The sequence below is a fragment of the Hyalella azteca genome, unplaced genomic scaffold (genome assembly GCF_000764305.2).
Source record: "Hyalella azteca isolate HAZT.00-mixed unplaced genomic scaffold, Hazt_2.0.2 contig1361, whole genome shotgun sequence".
In the NCBI taxonomy this organism is placed as follows: Eukaryota; Metazoa; Arthropoda; class Malacostraca; order Amphipoda; family Hyalellidae; genus Hyalella; species Hyalella azteca.
In genome coordinates, this window is record NW_025931682.1 from 18,623 (window position 1) to 34,109 (window position 15,487).

A 15,487-nucleotide genomic window follows, 5' to 3' on the forward strand; every position below is an offset into this window, starting at 1 on the left:
ATTAGAAACTGATCTGTGGTAACAAATCAAACAAAAACGACACTTTTTCGAACTTGACCACAAACACGATACCGAACTCCAGCTCATAAGTCCCTCAATTTCGAACTGATCTGCATAAATTCAGAACATAGCAAATTATTAACAATAGGCCCATGTATATTTTTACTTCATTCCGTTTTCATTAAAAATTTTGCGCAACTGAACAAATCACAAGTCCCTCAATTCTGATTTCATTTGCAGGTAATTCAGAAAGTAACTCATTATTCATTTATTAGCAATGTGCCGCTGGAGAAATTATTTCATATTTTAACGTCAATTCATTTCGATTAAAACAAATAAACGCAATTGATCGGCTGTTAATTACTTATAAGTAAAGAAATTAAAATAAAATATAAATTTCATGCAAATTCGTTCAGAACTGAGAGTTCAGTGGCGCCAAAATAGCGTTTTTAATTAAATAATTAAATGCCTATTGAATTTCAGGCAGATTCGTTCAGAATTGAAAGACTTATAAACTGTTTGGTTTCGCATAAGGTGTGGTTTTTTTTCCTTTTAATCCAAAAAGAAGAGACATAAAAAAATTCAGAATCCATATCGCGGCGTCTTGCTAACATGTACTGAATTTCAAGAAATTTAAAAGCAAAGAAAATTCCACAGAAATTTATAGTATCTCTATAGAAAACGTTTCGGAGTCCAGCTTCATCGTCACTTCGAAGATTTGTATATTTTGCTTAATTGATTTCGGTTCCTTGAATTTCAATCGTGATAACTTCTCATTTTATGGGCATTTTAGAATCTTCGGACGACCATGGAGCGGACTCCGAAACGTTTTCTATAAAGATACTATGAATCTGTGGAATTTTCTTTCCTTCTAAATTTTTTGTTAATATGCGATTCAAGCAAACGAGTGACTCTAGTACTGAATTTCATGAAGATCCTTTTAAAATTGTGGAAATTATGAGTGGTTCAGTTGCGCCTGAGTTGCGTTTAGTCCGTTGGCGATTTCGCGGGAATGCGCAGATACGTATAGATTAAGTATAATTTAGGTTTTTTCGTTGTAATCGAAAACTCTATCAATTTGATACAGATATTATCCTAATGAAGAATAGGCATTTAAATTTGCATGAAGTGGCGCGACAGTAGCCAATACCTACGTACATTAATTTTGTACTTTATGTGGCATTGTCTTTCCAGTACAAACCTAATTCACTCCTTGCATAAATTCAATTAAATGATTACTATATTTAATTCGATTTCGCTAAAAGTTACCCCATTACTGGTGTAGGGCCAAAATTTCTGTTAAATTCTTATTTGTTGCGTCAGGGTCAAGCTAATTATTGCCGGTAAAATTGCAATTGACGGTAATACCTATTAAATATTCACACACTTGTTTTTAGTGTTCTCAATAGCCGAGGTGGGCAAGATTTTTGTGATTCTGCCGTCTAGATCCACTTAACGATGAATGAAGTACTCTGTATTGCATCAATTTATGAATTTAGTGTTTAGGATATTCGAGCTACACCAAACCCTACATGGACAAAGCTGGCCTTACCTGGGGTCAGAAAATAGAAAATTAAAAACTCGGATCGACCCACGTCGGCCATGCCCGGGCCTACGTAGGCAATACCAGCCAGCAGGACTACGGAGGCAATACCTATACGTAGACACGTCGTGCATGACCAAAAAAGCACGACAGGTTTGATTTTTTTCGAGCAGTACTTCATGTATCATCAATGCCAAACCATCACGCAGAAATACAAGCACAAGATCTTTGCAGCCATTTTCTTCGGGCAGCATCTAACTTCTTGCGACTCTGTATCCTCTCTTCTCGCCGGCATGGCTCTGGGCAGAGATTAACGAAACTTCGCTAAGTTCACGTAACTTTTCGTACTTACGTTCAAAAAGTTACGTATGGCGTAAGTCAGTCAAAATTTGGCATTAACAAAACTGCCTTACGCATGACTCATCTGAAAAGGTATTATCGAAACCATCCAACTAACTGACCAGTCAGAGGCTTTGGATTTGCTGTTCCTAGCTCCTGTCGACTCAGTGCGCAGAGCGCGTAAATGGAAGGAGGTTGTATCGTGTCAGCGGCATCAGCATAGACTGACTAGGGTGCATATGGAGAAATAAGTGTGACGTTATCCAAATAGCAATGCACTTGTTGTGGTCATTCATCAAAATTTCTTGCAATCAGGGCAAAAAAATTGCACTATTCCCATTCAAAACTAGAAGACTTTTTAGAGAGACCTAGAATTTAGAAAATTTTATGAGTTGGAGTTGTGACTGTCAGAGAAAAAAAGAAATATGTGTACGGAGCTAAAAAAATGGTTGGCTTGTCAACCTCCACATAATTTTGAATCAAAAAGGCATGAAGATATTTTGAATCAAAAGGCATAAAACTCTTGANCAAAACGATCCGTTTGTAAACAAAAAAGTTTTGTTGGAGGGTAGCCGGTCCCCTTAAGTAAAATCTAAAGGCTTTATCTATAAATGTAGCGGTAGCGCTGTAGCGGCAAAACCTTGTATCGCTACTTAAATATGTAGCGGGCGCTACCGCTACCGCTACATTGCCTTAAATGTAGAGCCGCTACCGCTACCGCTATATATACTGAAAATGTAGCGGCCGCTAGTAGCGGCCGCTACATGTAGCGCGCTACTGCCCACCTCTGCGTGTGTGATAAACTAACTTTGCTACGGCTGAAAGTTTAGGAACTCCAATTTAATTTATGCACAAAGAGCCGACTACAGATTCGATACTTAATGATCACTCCTCATATTCGGGTGCCAACGGACTTCGATTTACAATCAAAGCATAGGCTGTCGCTCCCCGATCTCCTATAAAACATGAAATTTCATCCGAGTTTCCTTATTTACATGCCCCACATCCTACATGAGAATTAAACTGCAATAACCACTACTACCGCACTGTTGTGTAGCTTGTATTTTCAATACATACAAGTAGAACGGAAAACTGAAAGAAATTTATTTGCCGCCATGCGCTCTTGCCATCAATTACGCCTCCAAAATTTCCCCTTTGCCAAATCAGGGTAAAAATGACTATTCTAACGTGTATCAGGTTCTAGAAAGAATTAACGCGGCGTTTCTACAATCGAAGGTGCTTCGTAGGTAATTTCGGAGAGGATCAACGAAAATGCTCATCAACTCCCCTCCCCCCCCCCCGTAAATATATGGGTCATTGTCGTTGGTCAGGGAGCTTTATCCTAAACGATATATCTTTTGTTTCTGTCAAATTCATCGTCTTCACTAGTGTTACTTCTTTACACGAGAAATGCACATAAAATGCAAGTTAGTCTCATCTCCTGAAGCCTTGGACTGGTCGAAACAGGTGGAAAAATTACAGGAATTAAGCTGTTATGTCGGAAGTTACGCGCGTGAACATAATGAACACGAAATAAGAACGAAAGCTAATGGAGCACGTCTTCTAAAATGTGCTTCTTCTTCGTGGCTAGTCATTAAGCATACAAGATACTTGATATGCTACAGAAGCCACTTTCAGAAATGGCTGAAAATTTATAATTCAAATCTCATAAAACGCAGGTGTTGAGATCAGCGGTCAAGCGTTAAATTAATTTAAGTATTGAAGGAATTATGAGCGTCCCAGTTGCTTAAAAATACGTTTATTGGTTTTAATTAAAAAATAATTCATGTAAAATTCTGTAATAATTCCTGCGGCAGCGTATCGATAATTAATACTCACATTCCAGAATTCATGCTCATCCGTTAAGTATTGAAGGAATTATGAGCGGCCCAGTTGCGCGAGTCCGCAGGCGAGTCCGTAAAATTGTCGATTGAGTGTTTTCTTTGTTCGTGCTTCAGAGATTATGGATAAGGAGTTAAAAGTTTTGTTCTCTATATACCTCCCAAATGTAAATCTTCATATATTACTGGTGAATAATTGTAAAATTAGTTAATTTTTCATGTATAAACGATACACTCTCTGTTCTGATGCAATCGTCCTTAGTTTATCAATATAGTTGTGCACTGTGCGCATCTGCGTATGTCGGTATGACATCTCGCAACTTTTATACTAGGCTGGCGGAGCACAAAGGAAGGAGTTATTGAACAAAAAACCTGCTCGCGCATCCTCTCATTCAGCAGGACGAGTTCGTGTCGAGAAGTGAAATGTCCCGGTTTCCGATAGTGATTTTAGAGTTTTAGCCTCCACAAAGGGTTTTCTCTGACTTGCAAATTGTATATTTGTATAATTTTTATTTAGGTCACATCTAAGCGCCATCTTAAGTTGGATCACCGAGTGTAAATTTGATACATATTGTATATATACATCCAAGCACCTTGTATATTTTTAAACAAAAACCTAGTCTAAATATGCCGATAACAGTTCATCTCCCTTCGAAACTTTAAATTTAAATAGATAGGTTTGTCTGCTAATTTTTTACCGCATTCTTATTTCTTTTCATTTGATTAATTTATGTTTTAATAGCTTCAATGTGAATTTTAGTTTGCTAATTGTTTGTACTTGTATTTTAGGTTATATGTAGAATTAACTATATGGAGCTGGGTTCCGAAGCGTTTTATCGCATAAGAAATGGTAAATTTTCTGGCCGGTTCTTTGCTTTTAAATTCTTTATAAACCCATCCTAAACTTTATTAACATATTCGAAACTTTACGAACATTTCCGAAACTTTTTAGACTTGTCCGAATGTTTATAAACTTATTAGAATTTTTATAAACTTATAAACTTTACAAACTTGTCCGAAGCTTTTCAAACTTGTCCAAAGCTTTATAAACTTATCCGAAACTTTATAAACTTATCCCAAACTCTATGAATTTATCCGAAACTTTATAAACTTGTCTGAAACTTTATAAACTTATCCTAAACTTTATAAACCAATCCGAAAGTTTATAAACTTATCCGAAACTTTACGAACTTATTCAAAATTTTGCAAACATATCCGATAGTTTATAAAATTATCCGAAACTTCATAAACTTGTCCGAAACTTTATTGATAAAGAATTTTCTAAACTTAACATAGTTATCCGAAACTTTATGAAATTATCCGAAACTTTATACATTTATCCAAAAGTTTATAAACTTGTCCTAAACAGGTTATCTCATGCATTGCAGACTTCGATAGGTGAAATGTGGGCTGGGGAATTGATCGGCTGATTTAGGTAATTATACTTATATTATTTGTTAGGTTTTCATTTTTCACGGGTTTTTAAATTGATTAAATTATTAATTATTATATATTAGTGTTTTCACACCATTTTTTATACTTTTTTCTGAAAAACCTACCTTTGCACCTTCCCAGAAACCCGCAAACCAAGTAAAGATCTACCAATGATTTTCTCCTAATAATATATTGGAAACCTGACATCCGCCAATTTTAGCTTTCACCCATTTTCCGGTCTCAAATTCGAATCATACTTCGTACTTGAATGCAAAATTTTGTGGCCAAAGAACTAAGCTGCCAATGCCAATTTTGTAGCCGGGAAAGTAAAACACAGAACAGTTCAGACTGCGACGTTTAGACTTTATGTAGTTCCAAAGGAATGTTTCTATTCCTTGCATTTTCGATTGAGTTAAAAATTGTGTGATTCATGAGGCGTACGGCCTGTCGGCACTGCAAGTCGTGTTCAACATCTCCCAAAGTTTTAATACTAATTGTATTTCTCCAAGCCTCGGCTGCAGCTCCTGAGTTCTTTAACGTAGTCATCGGACCATTGCTGTCAAATTTTGTATGACTTTCTAAATACGACAGCGTGGGAGCTTCTAACGTAGCATTTCCATATACAAAATTGAACAATTTTTTAGTGCCTTCAGTCGGATCATTAGAAAAATTTTCGTAAGCTATTTGAATCATTTGCTGCGGATGTTTTTCTGATAGGATTCTGAAGTCTAGCAAATCATTGTTCAAATTTTCGCAGTATTTGGAACTGTTATGATTCCAGTTGGTAAATTTATTTATAGAATTCATAAATCCTCGCGGGTCTCTGTACAGATGAACGACTTTGATATGAGGTAATGAATTAAGTAATGGAACGATATGATGAATACGAGACCTGATCACCTTAATCAGCCTTACATCAGCTTGTAGACACTCATTGATCATATCAATTTTAGAAAAGCAAGACTTTATCTCACTATTGCTACTTTTATCACCGCAACTTTTGCTTGTCTGACTGAAAAATTGAAAAAAGACAGATTTGGAGCGCAACCATTGCTGGAACGCGTTATCTAAATCACAAGAAAATATGTTACCCAAGTAATTTGAGACGCAAGAATTGTCCAGCATACAAGGTAATTCCTGAATTTTGTGTAGGGGCTCAAAGAAATACACGGCAGTCGGTTTGTACGTAGCAAGCAGTTCTCCGATGAAGGAAGAGCCGCTCCTCGGCGTAGAGCTCAGCAGCAGCACCAGCTTCGGCCCTGAGGCTGAGGGTGTCCCGGGCTGCTGCTGTGCCGCGGACTTGGGCATGGAAGCGGCTTCGTGCTCTGCCCAGTGCCAAGATAATTAGAAGCAAATTACTTTAACGATATCTGTATCTCTACAAAATTAGAACCCGACCCGAAAATAGATTATTTTTAATTACGGTTGCATATTAGTATGTAGTTTTAGGTTCACTTGTAAGGATATTCTTGCTCCGAGTTTTATGAAGAGTGAGATGCAAAGGTTACTTAATTTTGAATCAGACAGTTACTCCGATAAGTGCGCTGATGTCACTTCGTTGGCGCACTACCTACTTCTTACACGTAAATAAATTAAATTTGTTTGACATTATCATAGTGGAAGGCTTATAACTACGCCGTTCTGGTGTCTGACCATGCATGACAGTCTCTGCTTCATGCAGGTTGCTGATGGAAAGCTTGGCTGGTTTAGGTTTCGGGATGAAGGCGTAAGGTCCATATGGAGTCCAAACAATTGCTGCCATGACGAGCATTCCAGCAACTCCGAGGCTCAACATGACTTTGGCTCTTAAAATGCCCATCGCGACCACGAAGTCTGCAGGAAATATCGATAACTTAATTAATACGCAAAGCTGTGTTATAAATTAGTTTTCCCTTTCAACTAGAGTCATTTGTCGCCGCTCGATCGGAAACATTGCTGCCTAGAATATGAAGTCACTCTTATTTTTGCATCCCATAAATATCAAACACGGCGTTAATTGCATTATCTTCGTACGTGCGTGATATGAAGCGCACATCATTACAAGCTATGCCAGCGGTGCATGGGTGCAGGTAGCGAGCATGTCTCTCTCAGACACAACCATCTCTCAACTTATTTTTGAATCATTTTAAATATCATTGTAATATCATACTGATACTGAAATACTGATGATGTGTGAAGTTGAAAACTGGAAAAAACAACAATTCTTCACAAGTTTGGTACATTTTTTCTTTATGGATTTGATAAACCTAGCTCATCATTGAATAGTCCCTCAAGGTTACTGATTGATCGTGCAATTCAATAGATATATCATTCATGGTGCTGCCCGGTACCGATATGAATGGATCATTTCACTGGGAAGGGCAATTGTCGGCTCAAACCACTTTAGACTCACCTTATTTTAATGAATTCTTTCTTGATTGTACGCCCATCACCGTTTATCCTCACAAGGCGGAATATAAAGCAAATTACTGAGCTTTAATGAAACTACAGCACTTCTTAGTAGGCGACGGAGAAGAAACCACCTACTCGTTAGCTAGTGACCGGCGCTGTGTCCAGGTCGTGAGCTTGTGAACCTCGTCTCTGCCGTGGGAGGTAAACTCAGTATCCCGTGGTGCGCTCAGGCGTCAGCATTGCAGCATCCTGATTAGATAGCGTGGACTGCAGCGCATGTTAGTGAGTGACTAATCTCGTTCACGGAGCTCCGTGATTGCCACATTAGTTTGCATATCGATACATTTTAATGAAGGTCGTCTTTATTGAGACGACGAAGCGATACATAAGATTTCAATAACTTTTTCCAATGACAATAGAAAATGATGGGAGATCTTGCACGTGGATTATTTAAATGACTTTGATTATGAATGAAATTTCATTCATATTCGGTGTAACTCTCATAATTCAAATGAAAAGCGATTTCAAAACTCCTCACATTCTACCGGCGTCCCGAAGGTAAAAGAAACGCATTCACAATAAGATCATATCTCACTAATCTTTGGTTCATGTAACACAGTTTAATGACACGTGAGAAAAAAGAACAAACAGAGCTATTGGAACAATCGAGTGCATAATGCACTAGCCTGCAGAAATATAGCATATTGGCCATGATAAAATACGAGTACACACAAATAGAAAAGAGTAGACATAAAAAATGACAACTTATGAGTCGTTCGTTTCATGCCGCACTTCATCTGCATAGTAGGTTAATTTATTCCCATTGTGGTAGTGTGATAAAGACCACGTCAGAGGCAGGATTTACAGCCCAAATTTTCCATGTTACTGAAGATAAAATTCCATTTTCCTGCATTGGCGTCCGCACAATCTTAGATAAAACAACAATATTCCGGATCAAAGTTCAGCTTTTAAAGCGGCTATCTTTCAGCTGCTGTTGCAACTATTACGACATTCGCACATAATTCACTTGATGGCCCAATAAAAATTTTGGACTAAACCTTCGCTCGACGCCTATATAGTTTATTGTCGGTCGCAGTGGCAGAGGCTGCAGTAGGTATTCATTCCCATGACTATTAGACGAACTGCAACTGAATGTATATGCTGAGTCAGTCAAATCTGCCATGTGATTCAGTATTGCGTTTTTAGTGGTTAGTTATACATGCAAAATTACGCGGCAAGCACAAAGCTGATACACATTAGAAGACGTATTTGGGTACATAGAACAATGGGAGAACTTAGAGCTTGTTAGTAAGTTGATAAAATCGATCCTGGAGAATGAATACCTCTTAAAACAATTGATCTTTTATGTTCACACTTCGTGTGCTTGAGATTTTGTTCGTTTTCGGCGCAGAGATGGGGACGCTTCAACACATTATATCATTTAATATAGAGACACAAGATAATTATGATGCTAACTACACAAATATTTACTCAGATGACATGGTATGACATGGCAGATAAATGGTAAGTTCGTGCAGTGTTTCATCGCGTATGATCTCATTTTGGGTTCTGATGCAGAGGAATTATAAGTGAAGAAATGAAGGGAACTTTAAAATGAACTTTGCACACTTTATGCTTGAAGTGAAAATGGACGCGAGATCCTACGACGGAATAGTTTTTATGACAGACGGAACCATTTCTGCGAGCGGATACGAAAATGTTGCTAAAATCAACATCTATACACTCACTGTACACACAGTCTTAACGTACATCATTACGATTAACTTATGTATACGAATAATTTACGGGAACTTCTACACTAATAACTTAATATTTGCTGACTAGAAGATAGAAATGAACTGAGAGTTTCCTATCTGCTCAGAAGCACGTGTTCGCGAGGGCGCGCTCTTTCAAAGTTTTTAGTCATTACCCTCCAGAAAAATGACGAGTGGAAAACGTTGATTATGAGTTGATTACGTTGAAACAACGTGTAATCAACGTCATTTCAATATAAGATGCCTACTGGATAGCAAGTTGCATCCGCGCTTATGCACTCACAAATTTAGGCGTACAAACGCTGTTGTTTGTTCATGTATCAGGTTTAGAGGTCGTTTTTTTTAATACCGGCCAAACATTAAAATGTAAAATCACTAATTATCTTCAAACTAAACAAAAACCATAATTTTCTTAAAGTAATATTGCACATAACACACAGAAAAAACTAATAATGACCTTAGTTAATCACCTATATGGGATGAAGAATGCCATTCTGTCCTGTATTAAAGCTAGAAACAGCAAATGCCGTAGAGATGTTGGAGGTCGATGAGTCATTGAAATTTTGCTCCTAGCACACGTTTTGAATGCAGCGAATTGATTTAATCTGATTTTTTTCATTTTTTATCCCTTATTATAGTGAAAAACGTCAAGTTTCACTCGGTGATCCAACTTGAGATGGCCTCTTGTATGTGACCTAAATAAATTAATCCTGAGAAGACGCCGCTGCTCGCTGTGTGAGTTTATATGACGGGGGAAGTGATGGGGGATGCGTAGACGTGGTCGGTGGGTGATACCGTGGCCAGAGTAGTCATGGGTGCTCCTGACCTGTCCAGTGCGACCTGTGAGCACCGCACGCGGTCCTCGTGGTTGCGCAAGAGGCTGTGCTCGCCGTTTGCGAACGCCGTGAGCGCGTACCGCCCTGGTCGGCTGTTGAGCGGAGGCAGGCGCACCAGCGGCACGTTTGTTGGGGCGCTGATGATCAGCGGATGCTGGCCGTTGCCTGCACGGCTGTTGCGACCCAGGGACATGTGGCGCTTGTTGCTGGCCGGAGAGCTGCGAGGGGACACCATTTCGTAGTGGTGTCCGGGCTGAGACAGGCTCGAGGGCGGCCGGGACAGAGTGGTACGTCGGCTCAGCAGCAACGCCGCTCTCGACACGCCGCACTTACGACGCAGCATTTCGTCGTCGCCCTCGTCGCCGGGCACGAAGCCAACGTTCTCAAAAATGCCAGGCTTCATACAGCCGTTCACGATGGACTTGTTTCCTTCAGTTGAAGTGTACGTTGGAGCCAGGGTCGAGTAGTTGGCGGGCGCGTAGTGCTTGTAGTCATACTTGTCTTCCATAGCCTGGATTATTTCCATGTGAGCCTGCTTCTGATTCATAGGTTGGCAGTGGTCGACTGTGTAGAACTTGTCGTTGAGGGGCTTCAGCCCCGCCCAAAGGGCTTTGCTTGAATAATGGGGATCTGACGGAGGCAGAGGAGGGGCCCTAGCAGGAGGGTTGGGGTAGAGGACGGCCTCACAGCGGTCCAGCCCTAACGCCTTCTCCTTCTTCGCCAGCACCACGTCACTCAAGGGCTTCAGTTTACTGCTGGAAATACAGAAAAAATTCAAATATTATACGCACACATATCATAGGAAAAACTTTCTGGAATCAAGATGCATTACTTACAAAGCAGAAAAAGTGGGTTTGAAACCAAGATTTTAGTTTTGAAAATAATGTTTGTTAAAAAATGCAATTTCAAATTCCTTCCAAATTTCGAAGTGGGAGTTGAATAAATTTCTACATTTACTGTGAGCTTGGACGTGTTTATAATATTATTACTTCAGTTTAATAATTATTCACATATTCTTAGATATGAGGCGAAACGCCAGGGAGCGCGTATCTATCCCGCGCAACGCTGCGTTAAGATACAAATTTGTAACAAAGGTGGTTTTTTGCCAGCCATACGAATCATACTTTCCCAGCTGGAATTACCAACAAATTACTTAAGACTGTTGGCTAAACGGTTCCAAGTTTTGTGAGTTGGAACGTGTGTGCACATGTAGTAAAAAAAGTCACATGTGAACGTGTGCACATGCGGCATTCTAATTAATGCATTCAGCTAAGTTAATGTTACTCACTCTCTGTATTTGAGGTACGCGATGATGAGTACAATGGCCAAAAGCGCAGCAGCGACGCAGCTCGAAATGATGATGAAGAACCAAGTGTCGTCGATCACTGGGCCTGTAAATACACGAAGAGATTATGGTAAAATAATCCTAAATTCATGGAAGACGATTTTAATTTATATGTTTATGGTCTGCATGTGAGAGCAGAACGAAGGATAACTATTCTCAAACGTGACACTGAGCGCAGTTGGTTACATTTACAGCATCTAATTAGGCGCTGGGGGGAATTATTTCTTTCTTACCATTCGGCTTCTTATGTGCACGTAGAGAAATTAAAGTAGTTAATCAACCAAAGACAAATTCATTCTTCAATGGTTCTTCCGTGAAGAAAAATCATGGGTCAGCCGGATTTCCAAAAAATAGCGCCCCAGATCATTACAGATCACCCGCCATGTTTTACGGTTAGAAGGAGGCAGTCAGGATAAATTTTGGCTGACTCCAAACGTAAACTCGGCCAGAGGTCAGAAATAAGGAAAACGATGATATGTCACAGATACCACACTTTTTCCACTGCTCTAGGGACCAATTCTGGAGTTTTTTATACCACTCTAAACGCTTTGAAGCATTTGTATTTGAAATCAGAGGTTTTCTAATTGCAGCACTTCCAAAAAATCTAGATCTGTGCAGCTCTCGGTGGACAGTCTTTATGGAAACTGGGTTTTGTAGGTGTCCATTGAGGTCTGTAGTAATTTTAATAGCCGCTATTTTTCGTTTGCCCCCACAATTCGATTTAGGTGCCGACTGTCTCTCAGACATCGACTTTCGGCAGACCTGTGCTTTGCAGAGGACGTTTTTCCTTCTCTTTCAAAAGCAGTCATAACTTCTGAAACATTAGGGTACGCACACAGTGAAAGCAGGTTGCCAGCGTGCTGGTTACCTGCTCAGGCTGGAGCCTGAAACCATAGAATACAGAAGCCTATTTGCACAGGTTTTCACTGTGAACACATACATTATTATCTTATGTTCATTCTTGTGGTAGGTTAGAGCAGGTTGTCCGCGCGGGCAAACCTGCTTTCACTGTGTGCGTACCCTTACGTCTAGAAACGTCAAGCATTCCGGAAGTTTCTATCACAGTCGCATCTGCCATACGGGCAACAACAATTTGGCCTCTTTGCAAGTCAGAGAGGTTTGCCATTTATAGGTTAGGTTATGACACAAAAAATTACTAAACATATCTGTACAAGGAGAAAGCATAAATTAGCTGCAACAATAAACAATAAAACACAAAAATAAGTCACGTTTTCTTTCTTTATAACATGTTCAAAAATTACGATATTAAAATGTCAGGTGTTACTCTTCTTTTGTCCAACCCCTGCAGATGTTTTTAGATTTAAATGACCCTCTTCGTCAACCTCTTTATCAAAAAGTGTGTACAATTATATTATAATTGATTTATCATGGATGTTTTATAGACTGAATTGTGAGCTACATTCTTAATTATTTACTTTAAGATAAGGTTGATTACCTTTTTGTGCGCGCTCTACAACGCCCACGCTGCTGCCGCGCGCCCAGGTGCAGAGGTGACATGGAGCGTCCTCATGGGCAGCAGCTCCTGCTTGAGGATCAGCTTCTGCAGCGAGCCTCACCACGAGCTTCTCAATGGAAGGCGGCACGGGAGGAGGAGGAAGGCTCAGGATCATGTCAGGTGGGGGGCCAAGCTCCCTGAGAATATCGCACTCCATCCTACCTCCGCTGCACGACAAGTTCGTGAGCGCGGCGGTCTCCCACAACATCAGGTCAGGGAAGAGAGACATGACTGCAACGACTTCTCTAGCTGCCACTATCTAACTCCTGCAGGGGCAGTGTACGTTTCACTGTTGCATGGGTCGCTGCTTACACACGCAACACCGAGGCAAATATCCGTGTCATTCTGCAGCAGAAGTCGTCGTTGGCGATCAGCAGGAGCCTGGTCTCAATTCAGCAGAAAATTGACACAAGCCTGAAAAGTTGAAAATTTGATTAGCTGATATTGTTGTATAAATTCGAATAAAATTCTCAGAGTGCTACGGTTATCTACGTAATGCCGTGTAGCACGGTTTTAGTTTCGTACACCTTCAACCGATCATCCATTTTCCGACTGGCAGTCATATTACGACCGTGAATTAAGCAATGATGTATGCTATCAGCAGTACCAACATCAGGCTAGTGATTAAACTGATGGATTTATTTGGTCGCAGCGATGTTTGGGTGCGCGGCTGACTGGGCACTCGACGCTATCGTGCGACTACGTACAATGATAAAACGTTGCAGTGAATACGCCTGCGGCAGCGCAAAAGCCACACGAGTTACTTCCCTATAACGACATTGATGTTTATAGTTATGTGTTTTGATAATCATCGGCAATTTTAATCTCAATCATAATTTGATTTTGCACATTGATGCAATCCGAAGCATGATATCGCTGAGTAAAATTCCGACTAAATAAGCCCCGTTCTGTATGTATGTACAGATCGAATTAGCTTCGATACCACGGCTAAGCTTATGCAATTGAGGAACTGAATGCCAATGAATCAGCAGTATTTCTGTTTTAGAGAGCGTACTAACTACCAGTATTGAGCGAAAATCTTTCAATGTGAGCAATTTCTCATCCCAATTGTAACGCCGATCGAGGTGACGTGCGTCTGGAAGGGTCGGGCGTTGCGCGATATCCAACATGGCGGTGCCGCCCCCTCCCTCCCACGAGCTAATCAATACTAGACCCTGGCGCGCAGCGAATGCCTCACCTAACATTTGCACACACCAGGTAAATAATCAATGTAAGTAAAATAGAATTTTAGCTATGACGACTGATATTTATGATAATAAATTTTAAGTATGTGGACCAGCTATGTATTGAATTAACATTGTGAATTTATGCTTCACCAAATCTGGTCTTGGCGCGTATGATACAAAAAAGTACAGTTCGTAGTTATAATTTATTAATGTGAAGTTTGACCGCATAAAAAAATCTGTAATGTATATTTCTCTTCAAAATATAATAAAAATACAGACCATATATCTTCAAAATCAATCGATGGAAGCAAATCGGTTAGGTCAGAAAATTGATTTGCAGAAGCAGGATAGCACTCCAAAATCATTCAATTACCTTTTCTTAACAGGCATCAATTTAGCTGAATCTGATTAGAATACAAAAGTAGGTTTGAAACGTCAAGTGTTCGTTCACTTTGTTCGTTAGTAAGCTGCATAGGTTATTGTACTGGATGATTTCTCTGAGAATTGAGGGTGACGCCACGGCCACAACGACTCGTACCTACGGCTACGGTACTCAAATTACATCTGTGATACAGAATCTGACAAAGAATTGCATTATTCTAATATCAGCACTGAGTGTTCAAGAGTTTTGAGATAAGAGAGAAGACACAATCATTCACTAATTTCTCACTCTAAAACATTTTAGAGGCCGTCTCAACTAAATTCAATCCCAAACTAATCCAATTTTAGGTACATAGGTATTGATCTATTGATGTCTGATAAGCTTTTCTATTTAGTAACTGCATAATTTTAAAAAAATAACACGAAGAGAATTTTATATCTTAAAAATGAAACTTACTTTATGCAGAAAATCCTGTCAAACATAAATTGATCAGCTATAGTGTCAGTCTAACCTCTTCCCAACAACGGTCATCGGTAACTGGCATCTTCGTACCTCCTCAACTCCTCAGTGCTACCGCGTTCCAGCGAACTGCCAAGCCTTCCAGGCAACGACAACAGAAATGAATCAATCACCTGAAGATTCTAACAGAACTTGCAATCAAGTTAAATACTAGAAATATGAGATATGTCGTAAAATTTTCGTCTAAGCTCTCAGATTAAAGGGAGCAAAGATTTTAAGTAGAATGAACTTTCTGTATCATCGTAATGCCGTCTGACAAATGTACAGTATGTTAGATCAAGTACTGCATGATAGGTAATGCTTCATGATCAGGCAGCACAAAAATGTCAAGACCTGCTCATTAAATTAACCAAATAAACATTGAAAGAATCATGAGACA

The 15,487-nt window shown here is 39.6% G+C and overlaps 2 protein-coding genes across 3 annotated transcripts; both read right to left on the minus strand.

The window, feature by feature from the left end:
* Window positions 1–5,503: 5,503 nt before the first annotated feature.
* LOC108664416 (carbohydrate sulfotransferase 3) lies at window positions 5,504–7,719 on the minus strand. The gene is made up of 3 exons (XM_018150991.2): window positions 7,550–7,719; window positions 6,811–6,990; window positions 5,504–6,482 (listed from the first exon to the last, which is right to left on the minus strand). Exons 2-3 carry the CDS (start codon window positions 6,974–6,976, stop codon window positions 5,515–5,517), a joined length of 1,134 nt encoding a protein of 377 aa, XP_018006480.1. The 5' UTR covers window positions 6,977–6,990; window positions 7,550–7,719; the 3' UTR covers window positions 5,504–5,514.
* A 405-nt stretch (window positions 7,720–8,124) lies between these two features.
* On the minus strand, window positions 8,125–15,116 carry LOC108664420. Of its 2 annotated transcripts, none has more exons than XM_018150999.2 (4): window positions 15,046–15,116; window positions 12,961–13,434; window positions 11,448–11,550; window positions 8,125–10,911 (listed from the first exon to the last, which is right to left on the minus strand). In XM_018150999.2, the coding sequence occupies exons 2-4, from the start codon at window positions 13,247–13,249 to the stop codon at window positions 10,065–10,067; spliced, it is 1,239 nt and encodes a 412-aa protein (XP_018006488.1). In that variant the 5' UTR covers window positions 13,250–13,434; window positions 15,046–15,116; the 3' UTR covers window positions 8,125–10,064. The 2 variants fall into 2 exon arrangements, with proteins under 2 accessions (XP_018006488.1, XP_018006487.1); XM_018150998.2 differs by having other exon boundaries at window positions 8,125–10,914.
* Window positions 15,117–15,487: the final 371 nt, after the last annotated feature.

Bases quoted from the DNA above. Each gene is read 5' to 3' on its own strand.
- LOC108664420 (XM_018150998.2), bottom strand. From the start codon at position 13,249: ATGTCTCTCTTCCCTGACCTGATGTTGTGGGAGACCGCCGCGCTCACG. The intron at 11,551-12,960 runs GTAATCAACCTT...GTGTATTTACAG, and splicing joins TGTAGAGCGCGCACAAAAAG to GCCCAGTGATCGACGACACT. The intron at 10,915-11,447 runs GTGAGTAACATT...CTGTATTTCCAG, and splicing joins GCGTACCTCAAATACAGAGA to CAGTAAACTGAAGCCCTTGA.
- LOC108664416 (XM_018150991.2), bottom strand. From the start codon at position 6,976: ATGGGCATTTTAAGAGCCAAAGTCATGTTGAGCCTCGGAGTTGCTGGA. The intron at 6,483-6,810 runs GTCAGACACCAG...GGCACTGGGCAG, and splicing joins AGCAGAGACTGTCATGCATG to AGCACGAAGCCGCTTCCATG.